Below are 21,728 nucleotides of genomic sequence, written 5' to 3' on the forward strand. Positions count from 1 at the left end.
TGTTTTCAACGAACAAAGGAAGGGCACACACACCATTCCGAAAACAGAGCAAACGTACTTGTAAAAACATCCTCTTCCCCCCCCCCCAAAGACAGTAAACAAAGGATGAACCCCAATTTCCCCAGCTCGCTCACGGAGAGTGATGAGAGATGCCGCCGGTGGGCTGGTCCGCTCGACACCCGGATGTAGACGGCCGCTGTCTCCGCCGGGCTCGAGCGCTTTAGCCGGGATTCGCGTCTTTCCATTCGGCAGCATCAATTTGCAGTAATGAGGTTGTCTTTGCAGAAGGGAACAATGCCATCGTCTTAAAGTCAACGTTTCACAATTGGGTGGAAGCATGGAGGACGATTTGGTTTCGGAAGATGACATTTGTAAGTGTCAAGCCCGTGTTTATGTACAGTAGATGACTTTTGTTTGAATGTTTATATTATACCATTCCAAGCGTTTCAAAATTTTCTGGAAGTGGGTGATTCCCTCTACGTGCGAGCCTTCTCTGGTTTCCTATACACAGCAAATTATAAATCCATAGGTTTAGTGACTGTTAAAGTCGCGCTTTGGGGCTTTTATTTTCTATGCAAGAACCACAGATTTAATTACACGTTTGAATAACGGACTGCCCTTACGTAGCACCGGTAAACGAGAAAGAAAGGCAAAACAATCAGAAAATAAATTTCCTAATAGACGAGCCATGTTTTTCTTGGAATAAAAGCTATTCTCAATATTTTCGCATGAGTGTGACATATTATCACTGGACTGGTATACATTATCACTTTTCTATTTAGCTTTCTCTTCCCTTGTTTTCAAATATTTACCTGCGAATTATTTTGTACATTAATGCTTACAGTATATCCATCAGGTACCACATGTTTCTCGTGTATTTATTCAGATTATCATGCTTCTAAGGAAGTCTGACAGATCTGATGCGGGGATAAGATTACCTGGTTATGCAAACACAGTTAGATATGTAGCCTTAAAAGGAATAAAATGAAGACAACTCCAGAGATGCGTTGAGTCTAGTTTTCTGTAGCCCGTTGAAAGTTCCATTACAAAAATCTTAAGGAGTCTTAAAGAAAGTGAAGTAACAAACTGCTGTTAACGTCGGTTTTTATTGTGGTTTACCGACTCGAGTGATCCCTAATAGCCTTGGTATTCTTTTATTCTGTGAGAAAGTGCTCTGACAAGTTTTATGGTGCTTCAGTCTCATGTGATATTTCTGTTAGCCTTTTAAGTTGTATTTTGTCCTTTGCTCTATTTTTGTACTGGATTACATTCACAGTAGGTGAATGTGGTGTCCCTGAGCCTATTGTTGAACGAGGAGATGTCGGGTGAAAGGTGAAGTAAAGATGCAGGCAAGAGGCTGTTTAAATGGTTTCCGTTAGAGGGAAAGTGTGAACAAGTATTTGAATATTGTGGTAAACTTAGAAGCAGAAATTATATCTCAAACTCAAAAGCGGTTACATTTAGGAGATGTTTTTAATCTTTTAGTAAAGAGATGGCACCAATAACTTGCTTTCCTTCTTTTGTAAATCCACCTGAGTGCGCATTGTTTGAAGGGTTGTTTGTGGTTGAAGGATCAGGTTTGTTGACCTGTAATTTTCACATAATTAGTAGTTATTGAAACAGAATTTCTTTAGAGGTTGTGTGAGCACAGCAACCCAACAGCACACAGAGCTGATTTTTGGTGCTTTGTTGTGAAGTGCAAAAGTGAAAAAAATATTTCAATTTGTTTCTATAAGAAATAGAGGAGGGAACGTCTTATGATATGATCATGTACAGTATATAATATATATCTGAAATTAAGAAACGTGTCTCTAGGTTTCAACATGTTTTTATGTTTTAGATATAATTCATAGGTCGGATTCTTGAGAGGGAGGAGGAAAGGCCCCACTCTATCATTGTCTTCCTGGACTAAAACGTCTATTGTACAACGTGTATATAGATCAATAACGTGTATTGACTTTATGTGGAGTGTTATTTGTTTTACGTAGTTTTGTATGGTGATGCCAAAGACAAATCTCTAACCCTTTTGGATGCACAATAAGTAACATACAGTATATAAAAAATATAAATATCTGAATTAGTCTTTCATGCTACAGTATATATGGGAAATAGTACTTTAGAGCTAGATGTGCAATAATATAAATTCTGATTTAAATGCAAGCCGATTGTTTAAGTGGATTGAAAATGAGTTCTGGACACAAAGTCTAAATAAACTGTGAGTTGCAGACTTGAAAGCTGGGGCAGATCCCTCTTAGTGGACTACCTTTCCATGTTTCTAGTGTTATGGCAATAAGACCTGGTGATGATATTATATGATCGTACATATTGTGTGGATCAAAAAGCAAAATGTGTTTTAAGTCCTGTGAAGAAATATAAGAAATAGAGAAACTTAGTGAATATAATAGATATATAGAATATAATAGAGAAATAGTGAAACTTGGATAACATTCCGCATCTGGAAAACGCAATTCAATAACACAAATAATGAATTCTAATGAGGAATTCTTGGAGCTGATGGATTTGGACTGACTTTTTTTTCTCAGTGCTGCGCTCGGAGAAGGAATTCCATGATGCAGCGAAAAGGAACGACACGGAGAGGATGCAGGAGCTGATAAGAAGAGGGGTGGACGTCAAAGCCAAAAACAACGTAAGTGTCTACTTTTAGAAGGACACCCATCAGTCTTCTGAGAGCACTGCTGTGCTGTTTCATGCCTCTGGGTCTTATTCTTTGTGAAGTTCCCTTTGTTTCTTGTGCATTTGCCATTAGAATTATTGTTCACAGTGGGTGGAACTGTGTTACACTGACGAGAGTGGGGCATTGCAAGAAATCCTTTATGGGAAGACATCCTACTGTAAGCTACTAAAGAAACCAAAGCAGCACCCTCTTATTAATAAGAGTATCGTAAGTCTTCAAGGGCAGCACAGTGGCGCAGTAGTTAGCATTGCTGCCTCTCTGCACTGGGGCCCAGGACCTGGGGTTCTATGCTTGACATTCAATCCACATGTGCAGCATATGGTCAAAACAACTTTCTTTCACCTCAGAAATATTGCTAGACTATGTCATGTGTTATCACTAACTGTGTCTGAAAAGTTGATCAACACATTTGTCTTCTCCCGAATCGACTACTGTAATGCTCTACCTGCTGGGGTTTCTAAATCCACATTGAACAAACTCCAGTATGTCCAAGATTCGGCAGCCAGGATCCTGACCAGGTCTAGTGCAGGTCACATTACTCCTATCCTGGATTCCTTGCACTGGCTTCCTCTCAAGTTTTGTGTCGACTTCAAAATCCTCATGCTCACCTAGAAGGCTCTGCATGGTTTGGCACCTCAATACCTGTCTTCCCACCTCACAACCTTCGCTCTTCTAATTCTGGTCTTCTTCTTCTTCTTCTTCTTCTTCTCATCTGTGTGGAGTTTGTATGTTTTCCCTGTGTTTGCATGGGTTTCCTCCAGGTGGTCCAGTTTTCTCCCATCTTCCAAAGACATACTGGTTGGTTAATTGGCTTCTGGGAAAATTGGCCCTGGAGTGAGTGTGTGTGTGTTTGAACTGTGCGCCCTGTGATGAACTGACATCACATCCAGGCTGTGTGCTGCCTTGCACCCATTGCTTGTCACGATATGTTCCAGCTCCCCCCGTGACCCTGCATTCAGTGAAGTGGCTAGAAAGTGGATGGATAAGTCTTCCATGTTGAATGATATCCTAGTTTTGTGAACAACCCTTAGAAAACTCAGCGCTGCATTTTGTACTCAATTCTGTATCGGATGGAATAAGAGATGAAAATCAAATGTGATGGGGATGGGTCTCCAATTACATCAGAAAGAAGCTTAGGCTTCAGGAAACAATAGCTCCTATACAATTATTCTTCTGCAAATTACCAGCCCTGCACAGCTCAGCAGAGAAGCAATAACATTAGAGGCAGCAATGAAAGATATTAATATAGCAGTACAGTAAACAGCAAAGCTGTTATGTAACCTCAGAGTAACCGGAAATAAGATTTCTTTAATGTTTTACAGTGTTTCAAGAACATGTAAGTCCATCTCTAGACCCATTAAAACAACCTGTTCTTGTCTCCCGCAACAATAATTGTTTAGGGCTCACAGCTGATTAAAAAAGAGCTGAGAAAGATTATTGCATTGTGTTAGAAAACAAAATCATTTTGCCGAGCGCTTTCAAAGCGATGGTTGAAATTCATGCGTCTGGGTTTTCAACACCTCTTGAACTCGTTGAGTGCCGCCTCAGCTGGTGCTGATAAACATGGGAGTGTGAACAGAAGAACAATAGCAGGTGACCTCACAGGCCGGCATACACAGGAAGCATGTACACTGCTGAGCCCTGCATTGTTCGCAAACAAGTATGGTGTTAATTGTCGTACAAGAAGATTGTTCATGCAGCATATGTTGCCCATGCAGGTAAAGCCCTTTATAAAGCAAGCTGCAGAGAGCTGGTGAAACAAAGAGGGTACACAAACAAAACTGTTAGCCCTGAAGGCTTTGTGTACCCTGCTCGGGTAGACACAACTTACTTAAGTGTGCACAAGCAGATTAGAGGAAACAGGCAGCTGACACCCTCTAACCCATCTGAGCACTAGAAGCACTGCAGTTACTTTGTTTGAATAAATTATACAGCAGGGCAAAAGGGATATGCTGTCGTGGAACCAGCAGGATATGACCTAAATTTCACATTATCTGACTGAGTACCCTCATTTGGGCGATTGAGTTCAAGGATCGGTGTCTCCTATGACAAGGCTTGTGCTTGTGAACCACTGTTCTTTCATCTTTCTTGACCGCGGTGTGAAGCAGCCTATACCACTCACCTCTCCTTTTTCTGCGGTTCTTACTTGTTCAAACCTGACAGGTTTTTTTTTACATTTCTTTCCTGTAAATGGGTTTGCCTTCTTCATTTCATATAATAGTGTAAGATCTGCCCACAACAAGGATGTGGGCTACTGTGACACTGGTTGCTTGATTCTTCAAACCTAGAAACTGGTTAAGTCCCACCTTATCCAAGTCAGAATTACATGAGCAAGGAGAACCTACTGTCTTGTGGAGCTCTATGTAAAACAAGCAGGGGCTGTGCAGAAACCTTGAGTCCTGAGTTTCAATGCCAGTATTTATAAGCTACTACCTCTCTGAATATGAAGGTTATATGTGTAAAAACAAGTACAAACACATCTTTGGGAAAAATAAGCCGTGAATTGCTGCCTGGTATGCATTTATGTCAGCTAAAAAGACATTTGATTTTTACCACAAACCAAATGCATTTGTTATGCTATTGAGTAAATGTGAAAATCAGTTCTATTTTTTTTAAAAAATGTTTTTCTTTTCTTTTTTGCTCTCTTCTCTCTCCCCCTTCTCTTTCCGTTCCTATTTCACTCTCCTCGCCCCTCCATTCCTCTTCCCTTCCTCCCCCTCTCTCTCTCCAGATAGACAGGAAGGCCCTGCACTGGGCGGCAGGAGCAGGCCATGAGCAAGCCCTGCGTCTGCTGCTGCAGCATGATGCAGCAGTGGATGATGAAGACTGTGTAGGTATCTGACCCACAACCTCAGGCGTCCAATATGAGAAATGTAGAACTAACTTTCAACAAGGGAATGGCACATCAGTTCTTAAAAAGATACATTACTTCCTGTATAGGAAGCAGAGTTGCCTGGCAGAAAGCCTAGTTGCCTAACAGCTGTTGGATCCTGACTTCGATTCCAGGCCGGCGCAGTTCCGTTGTAGAGTGTGCATGCTCTCCCCAAATCTGTGTGGATTTTCTCTGAATTGTGGCTCTGGTTTCCTGTCAAAATCCAAAGACACCCTCATCAGATTCATTGGCGTTCCTAAATTGTCCCCCTCCCCCCCGTGTGAGTACGAGACCCTTGATGGACTGGTGTTTTGTCCCCTGTGCAGTCCAATCTTGCGCCTGTGCCTGCTTCAGTAATCCGTTACAGATAGAGTGGATAATGAAGAAAGCATGGACAGACTGGATGGATCACGGAAGATTATCATCTTCTTTTAGACCATTGTGGAATACAAGTCTCAACATTTGTTGGTTGAAAACTGATGTCCACTTACAAATCACACTTCACAGAGTTCTTGGGTGAACTCTGTTTACACTTTAAAGCTCCTGAAATATTGATAAACATTGATGGCTTTTCTAATTCATCTCTTCTTTTTGGTCCTTTGCATTAATGCAGCAGCATTGATAGTTTTGAGAAAGATGTACATTCTTTGTTATAGGCTAGAGAGCTGTGCGGCTTAACCTTGCTTTTTCTTCTTTTCAAGTATCCTCAACAAAATATTTTTGTTCCTTCTTCCTCGAGTATTTTCAGTTGCTGTGAGGCTCAATTTAATATCCATCTATCTGTCTGAAAATCAGCAGCTTTGTAAAATTGTAAATTAACCTTCCAAGCTTCATTCTATTACTAATAGCAGTTTCCCCTTTGTGTTTGTTAGGCTTCAGCAGTTCAGTAATATCTTTCTTAAGCAATTTTAAAGAGTTGGTCAGTGGTTTTAAACACTTTTAAACTAGTAGTAAAGAAATTTACCTATTTTGTGTCTATGACTGCTCTCCCATAAGAAAGAGAAAAAGTTAAAGATTTGCAGGATTTATTTGTGGCCAATATTACAGCCCAAGTCTCCTGTCCTGATGAATTCCCTGTTTTTATGTCTTTAGTCACAAGTTTTAAGGAAGGGCTCCAGATGCAAACAAATTAATTTTAGCTGTATTGAGTGATAACACAAATAGCGCTTTCAACTCAATCTGATTACAATACGTATTGCTCTAGGTAAGGAACATGTGGTTACATTTATAATATAATGGGCTTTTGTGAACACCTGTATTATAAACCAAAGACTGAAAACATACTGCAGCCATTGTAACCTATGGCCTAACATTTAACATGTGCAAAAACATAATTGACTGCAGAACATCTGTTTGGCAGCATAAACAAAATAAACATGGAATTAAAGCATTTTCCAAATTAATGAACCCTACCAAATTTTACAGTCAAAATGATTTTTGTAGCTTTGAAATTTCAAAGTTTTCAATGTTTCAAGAGAGAACCAAGAAATAAAACATTTCTGTTTTTTTCCATTGCAATTACCCCAGACAGCACAACGGCAAATATCTGAATAAAACCACATTTTCTTGTTTATAATTCCTCCTGAATTTACAATCTCAAAACTGAATACATTTTTACAAAATGAAAGAAGTGTTTTAATAACAACTTAAACAAGAAAATATTACCATCGCACTGTACTCCATCATGCAACATGTCAAAAACACTTGTGAATTTGAATAGTATTTGTAAAAAGAACCAGATTTATTTGCCCAAGAAAGCCAATTTGAAAATAATACAAATAGAATTTCAAATTAAAACCTCATGGGAACTTATAGAAAAGCTCATGAGAACTTATAATGAGCTTATAATTATTGTTCACTTTTACCTGGTAATTGAAAATGTCGTATTTCCAACTCTCATTGCAAATTTTGTTTTGCAAAACCCTAATGGTTTTTAGGAAAATCAATGTGTACGTTTTTAAGATCCTCTTTTAAATATCAAGCTCAGCAGGGCATTACATCATTTCTTACTGGAGGACAGTAACATATTTCTCTCAGTACTCTTTTGGAAAATGGAAAATCTTTTTGTTTCGCGTAGTTCAGTGTTTTCATGACCCTCTCACAGCTATGCTGTCCTGTCTCATTGCCATGAAACTGAGCCTAGTTTTGAGTACATCAGGAAAGGACAACAAATCAGATCTTTCAGGCCTGTTGGATTCAATACAGCTGTATTCGTCAAAGAGCAAAACTGAGCTAAACTCTAAGACTGAGAGTATAGTGCTAGGGGAGGCAAGACATCAGAAGGCACAGTCAGATGGCAGGTTAGATGGGTGGACAATATGAACAGTGAAAGTGATGACCACATGATGGAAATCCAGCAGAGTTTGGGGGAGGTAGCTGCGGCTCTTTAGAAGCTGAGAAAGCTATGATGGAAAACACCGACATTTCTTCTAAGACCAAGATGAAGCTGTACACCAGCTATACTCTAACGGCTCTGCTATGCAACTTGGGAGTCTTGAGCACTTCTTCAGAAAGAAGGAGGGAACTTCCATCACCTTTGCAAAGCAGACTGACTGTGTGTCCAATAAACTGCTGCATCAGCTGACAAGACAGTCTGGTCTTTAAGCTCTACTGCAAAGACGACTCAAGTGGTTGGGTTACATCTAAACGTGTGGGACAGTCAGCTGCCAGGAAGAGACACCGGCCATGACCATGTGCAAGTTGCTGGGCTCTGATGCACCACACTTGTGCCAAGGGCTTGATGATAATGGAAACCAGACTAAAAATAAACTGCACTGACTACTTCTGTTATGTTTGTGAACAGAATCTAGGTTGTGGTTATACAGTAAGAAAGGAAAAAAGACTTTACAATGCACAATCATCTCATGATTTTTCAGTGAAAATGAAGACCTAAGATCCTTCTCTGAAACATCTGTATAATAATGTAGGGATGCAAGGAGTCACAGTGCAGTCCAGTGAATGTTTGAGATGAGCCTAATTGTAAATGAAAGTGGTCACTTCTGGAGAACACTGAAGGAGACACACACAAGGTGTATTTCTCACAGTGTCCCCAATTGCAAAAGTGTTACAGATGGTTTTAGTCTTAGTCCATCCACGTTATTACCATGAATCAAGGTTTAAGAGTCTGCATTCTACTTATGGTCCAGTGGATATTCTTGATTATGTTGTCCCACCTTTCAGCTATTTCCGAGGTGTCAAGTTCAACAGCAGGTGTCTGTTCAAAATTCGCTCCAGGAACAGTGACCCCAGGCCAGAGCCAGATTTCTACAATAACTTCTGATTTTTCCCCAGTTTGGTATGAACGCTCTGCTGCTGGCCTCCTGGTTTGGTCACCTAAAGATCCTTCAGATCCTTGTGAATGCAGGAGCGAAGATCAACTGTGAAAACAAAGTAAGACCCTTCTTACCGAGATGGCTTTACAAGCTCGGTCACCTGCTCTCTCCTGGGCATTGTCCCTGGTGATCAGATCTGTGGTAGTGCCCTTTGAGCATTTACTAGGTTGGTAGTATTGCTTCAGCAGGGGAGTACAAATTTTAGAATATCCTCCTCAAAAAAGCAATGGAATTTAAAATGTGTAGCTTCGCTTGTGTGGCAAGAGCAGAGGAACTAGGTACAGAGATACAGGTACAGCAGGGCAAGATGATTGAAACATCTTGCTGGTTTTGATTGTGCCACATGCTGTATTGCGCCTGACTTTTTATGAACTCCCCCAGAACGGATTGAACCTCCTGCACTGTGCTGCTCAGAGGGGCCACATAAAGGTGATGGAGTTCATCATGGAGGATCTAGAGGATGTGCGTGTTGATAAACTGGACAAGGTAAGGCTGATGCCATCTGGACCTTGATTTCATTGTGTAGCAGTAGTAGGGCATGAAGATATTCCGTTCTTAAAAGGTTAAAAAAATGTTATTTCTGTGCTTTGTCTGCTGGGAGGATGGATGGTTGGTTAATTTAGCTGGACATTTACCAACAGCGCTGATGAAGGCATTCAAAATGTAGAGGAAGAATAGTCTGTTCAGCCTGTGGAGCTTTAAAATGAGTTGCAAAATAATAATAATTAAAAGAAACACATGGTGTAAAAACTGAATATGAAGCCTGTTTTATTTCTGGAAACAGATACATTTACTTTTACCATACTTCTTAAACATTCTGAAAACAAAGGAGTTTTGGAAGAATATATAAGTGAACTCAATTGTGTCCATTTGTGCCAATTAACATGAAGGACTCTGGTCTTCTGAAGAAAACTGAGAGGTGCTATACAATGTCAGTGACTCTACACAGCGTAACCTCTAAATCATCTGCAAAGCCTTTGTGGTTAAAAAAACAAGCTTGATCAATATTCTCTTACAAGCTGCTTGCACATTTGTTTTCTCTCATCAGTACAGTTATGCATCAAGAAGGAGATCAGACTGGGCATCACAATGCTGTTTACAATAATACATTAGAAGGGTCTGTCGGCGATTGCTTGATATTCTTATTTCTTGTCACTAACCGAAAGATTAAAAGGTTAATCACTGGAAAATATTATTGATGTGAGCATTGAAACAAGCGCTCCTTACTTGAAGAAGATTAATTTACTTTATTACTGTGGATTGATTGCAATGTGCACACATCTGTGAAATGCTGTTTCGAATTAGATATTTTGTGTTCCAAGTAATGCTGTTTGTTATGGGATCCCTGTTATTTTTATTGATTTTTTGCATTCAAAACTCTTGCCACATCCATTAAGTTTATCTTGCATTCTTGGGTCGTAGCAAAGGCTTTCTGGTTTGCTGAAACACACTATATTGGGTTTACTATAACAGAGAATTATCTGTGTGTTCTTCATATTTTTGCAGTGGCATATCTAATTGATTAATGTATGCCTGTCTGCATTTCTTCTACATTTCTTTAGTAGTAATAATTGCTTGCATTTGTACAGCACCTTTCATCCCAAAGGAATCCAAAGCACTTTATTAATAGGACTGAACCCATTTCATTCACCACTGAAGTGCAGTGCCCACATGGGTAACTTCTCAATCCTAAACCTGATCGAGCTGTAATAGCCCCACTACAGGCTGATCAGGTTTAGGAATTAAAAGTAAGTACTGTTTGAATTAAGGCTGGGGTATTTAGGAAGGTCTGGATTTGCAAACCCCAAGTGTGAATTTAACCAGGACACCAGAACCTCAGTTCAATATCTTCATGAAGGATGGCTCTTGATACAGTCAGGATATTGAGGCGTTGACTTAGAAATTCTGGTCCAGAGAGAAGAGTATCACCTACTGTTCTACCAGCACTATTTATGGCAGCAACCAGGTTTTTACTGGAGGTCTCCCATCGCAGTACTGATCATCCTTGCTTATGAGATCAGGCCACAAGGCGGTAAAAGTGTTGTCACGCATTAGCCTCAGTAATACAGTTACAGTTTTTTATATCAGTAAGAAAGGACGCACGTTTTAAAATTATGTACAGTATATACAGCAGTGTTTCAGATTATGTAAATATTATGTTTGCTCATACTGTATATTGAGATACACTACATATCAATGTGGACAACATTCTCAGATGAAGATGGCAAGTATTTTTATATTTGCTTATAAAATTGTGATTGCAAGTTTTTATTGTCTATTTCAGACTTTAGAAAACAAGGGGCATAATGCGTTTTTTGGAAACTCATAGCTCTAGAAGGCCTGAATCAGTCGTACTCACTTATTGCTCATTAGTTGTGTCAGAAGCTTCAATTAATTACGGATGCTCGGAGCAGTATGACACACTGCATGCTTATCATGAGACAAATTAGACAGACCTTTAATAGGTTTTCCTGTGCCTTGTCAGGCGCAGTCCAAAAACATCTGGGAAACTGGTAACTTTAGATGCAGCAGAAATGAAAGTATGTTCTGTTTTCCTCTGGTGCTTGTCAAGAGGAGTAGGACCCTGGCAGGGCCATTCAGTGGGGTAACATGGTCGCACACAGCTGCAACTTGTCCCAGCCGTGTGGGAGTGTGTTTCAGACAGTCTGTTCCCTAACGGCCGTGCGCTGTTATCGATTCTGTGCTAATATGCCTGGTACCACAGGAATTATTATGCCATGTTTCTATACACATGTGCTACATTGTGCATTCTGTCTCGTGACACACTGAGGAGGCCAAGAGGAGAAAAGAAAATAAGAAATAGATTAATTGGTAAAATTATGATAATTGAGTGAAGATGAGTAAAAAATGGTGTTGTAGATTCCTTTCACTCTTAGACCTTCACTGAGCCCGACTTACAATTCAGAGTACATTAGAATAAAGACACTTGGCTGAGTGGAAAGAAACATAACTAAATAACTTCACCCCGCTGAATGAATGGCTTTCCTCATGAATAATCACATTTGGGCTCCCAAGCCTTGAACAATAACCTTCGGTTACAAGTGCCAACATATATTTAATCAGACTACTTGGAAAGTATGCATGATGATTCTGCACAAAATGGGTGCTGTTGAGAGCTTTGAATCAGGCATTTATGCACATAACCAGAACAAAGCAACGCGTTTTCCAAAAATAGACCATGAGCGTCTCCTGCGATCTAACTCTGTAATTATCACTCTCCACCTGTCCCTGCTTGAAATGTATCTGCATGTGTCATGGAGCTCCTTTGGAACAGTTCAGCTCTGGATGTGAAAGGGATTTCACGAATGTGAGGCTGACTTAGATTTTGGTCGTCCGTGAAAATATAACTGAGAATTTGATTTAACTTTTATATGGGTTGTGTCAAAAACTCTAATCAAAGCAGCGAGCACTCTGATGCAGTGGTCTGGGTCAATTCCGAGACACGTTTGCAGTGCTTAGGAATCCTTAACCATGGTTGTGAACTTCTGTTGTGCCGGTTGTTTTCTGCAGGGAGTAGTAAGTTTGTATTTGTGAAAGAGCGTGATACCTTCTCCTTGTCCTCACTTGGCCAAGGAGACAATGGCCTTCCTTTCCCTCTCAGCTGCGCCTGCAAGCCCTTGTTTCCTGCAGTTCTATTTACTGTGTGTCTCCCGTGTGTCCCCTGTGTGTCCCAGTCCGGCAGGACAGCGTTCCACCTGGCAGCAGAGCACGGGCAGCTGGAGGTGGTGGAGTTCCTGATTGGCTCTGGGTGCACACATGGCCTGAAAGACAAGGTAACACTGGGTGACCTCCATTATCTCCCAATCAGACAGGGATGGTTAGGGATAATAATAAATCAATTATTATACTGAATTACAGAGCCGAGAACAGTGCAGCCTCATTCCATCGTGAGTCACAGAGGGTGAGTCACAGGTGGTGAATTCTTCAAATCTGCTGCTCTTTCAGGAGCATGGCATGGAGCAGTGTCATCTTAATGACACCCTAGCCCAGCCCTGACAGAAAAGTGTATTTCTTCGGGCAGCCTTCATGGGCATGATGGCATGGGGATCAGACGGAGCCCAGAGCTGAAGACTGACTCTTCTGATGCACTGGGATTAAATTCATCCTCCCTTCTGGCGTGATGAAGAGATACTTCACTCTTTAAAAGCCCAGGGATCCCACAACACACACTTAGAAATATTACAAATCTGTACAGACCTTGTTCATCAGTTACTGACCACCATAATTAGTTTACCCCGAGTTTTCTTCCTTAGAACGAAATATTTTGATTTAATTAGTACTTGACATTCCTGAAAGTTATACAGTACAACCATGTTGGTAGGATGGGCTTGACTTACTGGTCCTGCTTTCAGCTTTCAGCTGCAATTTTATGCAACTATTGAGTATTGTTTATTTGTGGGCCATACGATTGTGTAGATTATTGATCCAGACAGAAGAATTACGACCTCTCTGTAATGTTTATGTCTGAGGCGCATTAGTTTCAACCTGTTATTTTAAGATATAATGCCCATTGTTGAGGCTGTTGTTTCTTCCACAATCTGTTACAGAGGGTAAATCTGTTTTGCACTTGCTTAAGACAGCTGACATTATTTGTATTTGACAGTAAGCAAATAAAACATTCTCCAGGAGCTTTATTTTCTGAAATATGTTGTGGTTTAAGTCACATGCTTTAACGAACAGCTGTGTGAAAGCTATTGTTTTGAGATTCCTGGATGACGGCCTAATAGTTATTAGTGAACTGTGAAACCTGGGGATACAGAAAAAATGTTTTTTTTTTTTTTTAAGGTTCCTTTAATTTACGTTTTAGAGATAAAACACCAGAATTCAGGAGTGGGATGACCTGTAATACCTCATTTCGAAGGGTAAAATCTCCTGTTGTAGCAGAACTGGGAAGTCAGGGAATGGTGCTCGTTGGGTTGTTTCAGGGTCAGTGTAAACTGCTGCTTTTGCATGAGGTCCCACAGGCAGTGCCACTGTGGTCCTGGAGTTCTGATGGGCTGGGGACATAGAGCGAGAGTCTCGCCCCTTCCAGCAGCTGTGATTGATGTACATAGGGTTCAGGCCTCCTGGCAAATGGTCTCCAGGTTAGCAGTCACACGGGATTCGACCCGTTGGGGTAACAGAAGGTAACTGAAGGTTAGCTGGCTAGGTCAGGCCACAGGCTCGAGCATTGACAGGGGTCTTTTCAAACTGGGGAAACAGAGCAGGTTGATAGGTGAAAATCAGACTGCATCTCGACACGTGGAACCCAGGAACCAGGTAAGAAAGTCGGCACCTAATTTGTCCAATGTTGATTTGATGCAGGAGCAAAACACAGCACTGCATTTAGCGGCCAAGAACGGATATTCCAAGGTCCTGCAGAAGATCGTGGAAACAGGAGTGGACGTGGACGAGAAGAACATTGTGAGTGGGGAATCCAGTTTTGACATCTTCCCGCTCACACGTAGAGCAGTCACACCCATGAGCGTGAAGAAATGTGACAAGCGAAAGGAGGCCTTTCAGCCCACCTGCATCACTTGTCTGTCAGTAGCTCACTGAGCTGAAGACGCCACCCAGCTGTCTCTTGAAGGAAGCCCGGATATTGGCTTTCAATCAGTGTTTAAACATGCGCCTCTGTAATGATTCCTGAGCGACAGCCTCTTTTTTGAAATGAGGTGACCAAACTTGTACACATCACCCTCCCTCATTTATTACAGAAAACTACCCCTGTCAAGGACCATTAAGGTTTCGAAAGAGTTTTCATTTTTTTTATTTTCATCACGTAATGTTCCGCCATTAGCTTTAAAATATGATGCCCCGGAGGTGAAATTTAAAAGCACTATGAAATTCATTTAGAAAAAAAGATCTTGCATAACCTCAGAAAGTCCTCCGCTATTTCATTTTAAGAGAGAGAAACAGAATGATGATAAGTTTCCCACAGACGTCTAATACACTTGTTAATGTGACTGAACAGAAGTTGAAATTGAGGACATCTCAGTCAGAAAGCCTTGAGTGTCATAGCTCTGGGACCATTCTGTAGGCAGGTGATTATAGTACCTAAATGGGTTATTATCTTGTAAAATGCAGTAATTTTATACTCTTTGTGCAATTACTTGTAAATTGCTGACAGAACAGATGTCACTGTACCATTTACATGGTAAGTAAGAAACATGCGCCCAGTTGTCGTTATATAATTCTGGGGTCTCTCTCCTCCAGGAAGGTCTGACAGCCCTGCATTTTTCCACTGAAGGAGGGCACTATGAATGTGTGAAACTGCTGTTGGAATCAGGCTGTGACATTAATGCTCAGACAAATGTAAGTTGTGGTTTCTGAAATGTTTCTTTAGGAGTTTTTTTTTCCTGTTAGAGAAAGCTGATATGTCTTTTTCAGGCAGTGTTATAGTCTGCAGTCAAAGTGAGGACATTGCTGGAGTCTTCTACGTAACAAGCTGCTCTCTTTTTGACACTTGAATTTGAACATGATGACAATGATGCCAAAGTGACCATCCATCCATTTTCTAACCACTTCTTCCAGTTCAGGGTTAATATGGGAGCTGGAGCCTATCCGACCAAGAAACACGGATATAAGGCCTACACAGCCTGTCCAGGGCAAATACAGACATGCACACACTCAACTCGGGGAGAATTTTCTACTATCAACCTATCAGTATGCTTTTTGGGACTGTGGTAGGAAACTGGAGCACCTGGAGGAAACCTATATGAACTGAACTAAGGGCCCAACTGCAACACTTTGCTGCCCGAAATCAAAACCAATTGGTTTCAAATGAAATATTTCTGAGACATCTATGCTGTGCATTAATGTGTGCAGGGCCACCCTCCCTGTAGCATTTTAACCTTTACATTGCAGTGTTTGTAAATGTCATTGCTTTGGGTCTGGTGGATATACAGCTACAGTACTTTTGCAATTTGGAACATGTTTCTGCAGGTCAGCCATTAACAGGTCAACACAGGGGTCTTCTTTTTAGACGACAGCCTGCAATACTGCATTGAGAAAGACCCGCTACTAAAATGTTTGTCTTTTTTTGCCCTAACCCCTGCAGAAGAACATGAGTGCTCTCCATTATGTAGCACTGCATGGTTATGAGAATGTAGTGCGACTGCTGCTGGAAGGGGGGATTAATATGGATGCCGTGAACAATGTAAGTGCTGTTTTTGCCTCATCTAAATCAAGAGAGGAATGAAACATTGAACATTTATTAATGTGAACCCTAGGTTTCTGCAGCAAGTAATGGATGGGCTTTTTAAATGGAGGCATCTGTCATATGGCTGAGGACAGCAGGTGTAGCTCCAAGCTGGAATACCCATCCGTCTTCATTGCTGCGTAAATTGTCCCCAGACATGCTTGGGGTTGGCCATTGTGGTATTAGTGCCAAACAGAAAGGCACAGGTGCTGATCCCAATATCATACATGGTGCTGCAAATAAGTTCTTTGAGATTCGATCACAGGAAAAAGAGGAAGTAAAAGAGATACTGGATCACCCACCCCAGCCCATCAGAAATAGTGAGAGATAGTACAGATTAGGACAGAAAGTAACAGAGAAGTTACAGAATTATTGAACATCTACAGATCTGGGTAACCAGGACACTCCCTGCCCTTGGCTCATAGAAGCAATACATATTAAAATATTATTAAACCCGTGCAATTTTAAATCTAGCATTGCTTGAAGGATATTAATGTGTTAATTGCTGCTTATAAATGGACTAATTGCCATTTTTAGAGGCCCGTAATGGTTTGTGAAATATTGAATGAAGATGAATGAGTTCTCCACAAAAGCTTTAGAGGTCAAAATTACCTGACTCTGCAGTGCTGATGTCCAGGATAACTACATGTCTGCGTGATGTTTTAATAGCAACATGCCACCCCTCTTCACATCGCCGTGCTCAGCAACTTCCCTGGGACGGTAAAACTGCTGATTGATGACAAGTGTGACCTTGACATTGCGGACAGTGTAAGCATTGCATTTCCTTCTCTTTTATTCCCATCCTATGTAAAATCCTGTCTGTGCAGTAAGAGTATTTAATAAAGGCGGTTCAGAACTATTATAAAATCAAACCTATTAATTAGTGTTCTGCTTTTAATTCTATCTACATAAATGCACTAAAAAGCACTATAGACTGTGCCATTTCCATTATAAACAAGTGCACTCATATACAGTACAGTTATAGACTTTAACATTACTCAGGGAATAGCTGTTTTGTTTTTATGGACCATTAGTAATTCTATATCGGCACAATTTGAGGCAGTTGTCTGAGTTACAAATCCCGTTGATTTAAGGTGCTGTGAAGGTCTTTGTTTCATATGTTCTCAGTGGTGAATGCAGATAGATTTTTCTTCATGGACAAATGACATCATTTTAAGACTCGGTTAATATTCCTGCGGGATGCTTGTTCTGGCCTAAGGAAAGCTATCCCTGCTCAACTAAGGAGCTGTGCTACAGTGAGGTCTCTCCTAAATCCCCATTGGTGCGGAAGCCCAGGTCCCCTGCTCCCGTTTCTCCCAGGGCAGAGAGAACCGGGAATCTCCTGTCCCCCGAAGCCCACTGGGCCTGGACTGCACCAGCGTGATGCTGGGACTGGCCTGATCTCTGGTCTGTTCACAGAGGCAGCAGACAGCCCTGCACATAGCTGCGGAACATGGGCGCCAGGACATTGCGGAGATGATCCTTATAGCCGGGGTCAATTTAAAACTGCTCGATAAGGTAATGAAAACAAGCATTTCTCAAGTGAAGAGATGTATTTACCCCTAACATAGGAGCATTCTCTCTGCATGTCCCATGAATTACCTATTTTTTACATGCTTGAAACCACATATAACATCTAGCAACACACTATCCTTGCCTCATTAAATAAATTAAGCATACTTAATTCAATGCAGATAACAGTTAAAGATGCCACAGACCACTATTTGTGTGGGAGTACAAGCTCATTGTAGTTTATAATGTGGAGGCGTGTGTGGTGGGGGGGGTCATGTGTGTATGTTGGTTGTGGTTTAATAGTGCCACCTACCGGCAAATGGTAAAATTGTATCTGCATTTCATGAGTAGTGTGCACTTTTACCCTTTCCAAAACAAAGGATAAATTCTTAATGATTTGATTTTAAAACCCCTTTCGCTTTCTTTGTTTAGCAAGGGAAGACATCCCTGGACGTTGCTGCAAGAGGCAACCATGTCAACTTGGTGGACATGATTATCAAGGCTGACAGATTTTACAAATGGGAAAACGTAAGAGCTACACAGGGCCGTGGTGCTGAAAGGAATGATTTTTTATTAGACAGCAAAAACAAAACTTGATCGTTAGAATGATATAGCGCTAATACAATTATCCGCTACAAGCAGATTAAAAGATGTAATGTAGTAGCACTGGTGCAGTTTTCCATATTGAAAGATGGAATTTGGATGTAGACAAGTGATTTCAGAGATCTGTATTACAACAGTAAGAATGGGACAAATTGGGGGGGAAAAAACAGCTAGCTTTAATACTTTGAAAGGCAGTTGTTTAATCAGGGTCTTCTCTGCATTCCTTGCTTCACGAGACTTCTGTGACCTGCAGGACAATCTGAACAGCGACTCCAGCTCCTGGGTAGGGAAACACTTGTCCTTCAGGCAGGATCACAGGCTGGAGACGCAGCACATCCGCTCAGTCATCTGGAGACTCGCAACCAAGTACCTCAAGCCCGGCGAGTGGAAGAAACTGGCACATTACTGGAAGTTCACCGAGGCCCACATTAGGGCCATAGAGCAGCAGTGGACTGGTGAGCCACTCGGGCCTGTAGGGCTCTTAGGTATTTGTCAGGCCACAGCCCGTGGGGAATTCCTATTTCAAACATTTTCTACCATATTAAACTTACAACCTCGTCTGGAAAAATAAGGAAGAACCCCTGGAAAAAAAAAGAGTGAAAATGAAAATTTTCTGGAGTTTTTCAGCCATCTTAAAGTAACGTTCTGAACAATTTGACCATTTCCACATTGTGTTGTCCCCATTAGGAAATGCAGAAGACAGAAAAATTGGATAAATTCAACCACAGCAGTCCTGATGTAAATATTGTTCCCAACCTTAGTGTATCCCACCTACCTTTCCGCGTCTCCTTATAAGTTACAGTTTAATCTGTTCTTCCTGCTGTTGGCCGGGGGAACTTCACCGGGGATGAAGTATCAGCGGTCATTTCGATCTCATTATTACTAACGTCTCACCACGACATCAAATCTTTAATTCTAGGCGCCTTATCTCCACGAGACTGTACCGGATCTAACCTTACCCGATTAAACAACCTCTATTCTCTGTTAAACTCGTATAGGAAAAAAATCAGCTTGCGGACAGCCGAAGCCGATTTCTCTAAAAACTTCGTAAAACACGCAAAATTGTTTTTTCTGTCTCTGGAGTGTTCCTACGCCTCCCTCTAGTGGCCTAAATTAGTATTGATAGTCCACATCCAGGGACTCCGGTACGCCAAGGTAATAAATGTTATGTAAAAATATCATTATTAACAGAGAAGTGGTTCATTTTGTATAACAATGTTCAAGACGTGTTCCTGTATCTAAGGCTGCTACTAAGAATACTTTCTCATTATTCTCTGAAAGGCACAAAAAGCTACAAAGAGCACGGCCACCGCATGTTGCTCATCTGGCTCCATGGTGTGATCGTGACAGGAGAGAATCCAATCAAAGGCCTGTACGAGGGCCTGGTGGGGATTGCCCGGAGAGACCTGGCAGGTGAGATTCCGGGATTCAGGATTTGCCTATACATTCTCTGCTCCAAAGAGCCCTTGGGCCAGTCTGTACTAAACACAGCCTTAAATGCCACCTGTTTCATGTTAGACACTCCCTCGGTTATTCCATTGCTGACGGAGAATACAATGATCAAATGAGGGGGAAAGGTTATCGTTTTGTTTTACCTTTCCATTCATTCTCTCATCTGTCTCGTATGCCCGTTGAATTGCTATTACATTACAAATGTGACTCGGCAAAACACAGGCTTGGAAAGAAAATTGTGCTTTCCTAGGCAGAGATCCCTTACTGTAGGGTTCTTTTTTGAAGACAGAATTCTCCTCTTTATCTGAAAACTTCACATCACAGATCCTAATCATCAGCTGCCAGTATAGAGAGCACCAGGTACATTAACAGAAGAGGTGAGGTAGGGAGAATGAAAATGCTAGAAGTGATTTCCCAGACTTAAGTGAACAAGTTCAGCTCTGTCAGTGTTGCAATCCTGAGGCCTGATAAAACCATCCGTCTAATAATAAGTCGGTATCTATGGATATGGATATCTCACTGACTTTTTTTTGTGTTCTACATTCTACAGAAAGCATCAGGAGGAAAGCTAATGCAGACACAAACTCCCCAAAGAAATGCATCACCATGTGAGACCTCATTCTCAGTCTTTTTGCTATTGGCAGAAACAGTACATGAAGAGCAAGACGCTGGCTGTAGTGTTGGAAGCTCATTGGTATGTTTTAATGGGTGAAACCTGATACATCTTCCTACCTGCCGATGAAAGAGGCTGGCAGTGAGATCAGAGGGCGAGATTTTAGGGGACAGGACTTTCATATGGGGACCAGCAACCTACTCTTCATGCTTCGCCAGCTCATAAGGGCTATTTGTGTGCCTCTTAACAGGAACTGTGATCATTCCCTCTAAAGCCAAAAGTATGTTTTTTAAGAGTTCTCTCTCAATGTTTATTTTCTACTGCATAGTACTCTGCTTGATCTCTAACCTCCTGAAAAGTTCACAAAGGGAATTCATTTCATTTCTTGTATTGGTGTTCGTAGTGCCAGTATGGGAACATACATTTCCATGCTGGATATAGCCCGTCTGCCATACAGTAGTTCCAGAGTCCCCATAAACAGTGTTAAAGAGCATTTGTGCTTTGTTACATTTGTATAATTTGCATATATGATTGTGTGTATGTTTATTTTACTTAATTAGAATGCCAACGCATTCTGCAACCATTAAATCTCTAATGGATCCATGTTTTATTCAGATAATTATTGTACTCTGATTTTCTGTAAATTTTCATGTATAACTGGTCAACTAAACATTTCTACACTTGATAGCTTTGTAAAAAAAATTAAACAGTACCCTGGAAGTTACAAAAGAAGAATGCTTTCCTTTCCAGAAGAATAAAAACAAATATATACTGTAACCTGCAGTGCATTTTAGGATACCTCAAATGTGGTGCATTGCATCCAATTAATATATTGACATTTTCTACTGTTTAAATCTGCAACAGAAGCAATTACATTAGAAACCATGCATGGCGTACTGTTTGGGTAGGTCCCACAATCTCTTCTCTAACTTTCCAAAACTTTTCAAAGACAATGACATCAGTGCATCTGAATGCATCAACAGCAACAAGAAGTGACAGAAAGCAGTGAAGCTTATCAAGGGGGGAAGTGCTTTGCAGTGGTCCAGGGACCATGGCAGGAAAGAGAAAAATGTCAACAAAAACAGGTGTTGGGGAACATGTGACTGTTAGCTGGAACAGAACTGTATTTGTATTACCAAACAAAAGCTGCTGTTGGAATTTCAGCATCAGCTGAAGCATATTCAAAAACATCTTACATACCTGTTCAGGGAACCACTGTTTCATAACTCGAGAACAACAAGCCATTGTTATGCTCATCCAGTATAAAGAACTAATTAAACACTCATTAATGTGTGCAGGGCCACTCTTCCTGTAGCATTTTCACCCTTACATTGCAGTGTTTGTAAATAATGGGGAATACTGTCATAATCCATCTCCACAGCAGGTGAAATATATCTTTTAACCCTTTGTAACTCAGGTACAAAGCCCCCCGCCACCCCAAAAAACAC

The 21,728-nt window shown here is 41.0% G+C and overlaps 1 protein-coding gene and 1 long non-coding RNA gene across 3 annotated transcripts; one reads left to right on the forward strand and one right to left on the reverse strand.

The window, feature by feature from the left end:
* Nucleotides 1–193: 193 nt before the first annotated feature.
* Nucleotides 194–21,015, forward strand: ankdd1a (ankyrin repeat and death domain containing 1A). Of its 2 annotated transcripts, XM_088641179.1 has the most exons (15): nucleotides 194–371; nucleotides 2,544–2,647; nucleotides 5,427–5,525; nucleotides 8,859–8,957; nucleotides 9,281–9,385; nucleotides 12,595–12,693; nucleotides 14,225–14,323; nucleotides 15,116–15,214; nucleotides 15,960–16,058; nucleotides 16,770–16,868; nucleotides 17,520–17,618; nucleotides 18,045–18,140; nucleotides 18,469–18,670; nucleotides 19,497–19,628; nucleotides 20,218–21,015. In XM_088641179.1, the coding sequence occupies exons 1-15, from the start codon at nucleotides 338–340 to the stop codon at nucleotides 20,277–20,279; spliced, it is 1,527 nt and encodes a 508-aa protein (XP_088497305.1). In that variant the 5' UTR covers nucleotides 194–337; the 3' UTR covers nucleotides 20,280–21,015. The 2 variants fall into 2 exon arrangements, with proteins under 2 accessions (XP_088497305.1, XP_088497306.1); XM_088641180.1 differs by lacking the exon at nucleotides 194–371 and having other exon boundaries at nucleotides 2,628–2,647; nucleotides 5,431–5,525.
* Nucleotides 18,368–19,356, reverse strand: LOC148659193 (uncharacterized). Its single transcript, XR_015940354.1, has 2 exons — nucleotides 18,991–19,356; nucleotides 18,368–18,796 (listed from the first exon to the last, which is right to left on the reverse strand). It is a non-coding gene; the product is annotated as an uncharacterized LOC148659193 (long non-coding RNA).
* Nucleotides 21,016–21,728: the final 713 nt, after the last annotated feature.

Source organism: Lepisosteus platostomus, chromosome 7, assembly GCF_059453375.1.
Source record: "Lepisosteus platostomus isolate fLepPlt1 chromosome 7, fLepPlt1.hap1, whole genome shotgun sequence".
NCBI classification, from domain to species: domain Eukaryota; kingdom Metazoa; phylum Chordata; class Actinopteri; order Semionotiformes; family Lepisosteidae; genus Lepisosteus; species Lepisosteus platostomus.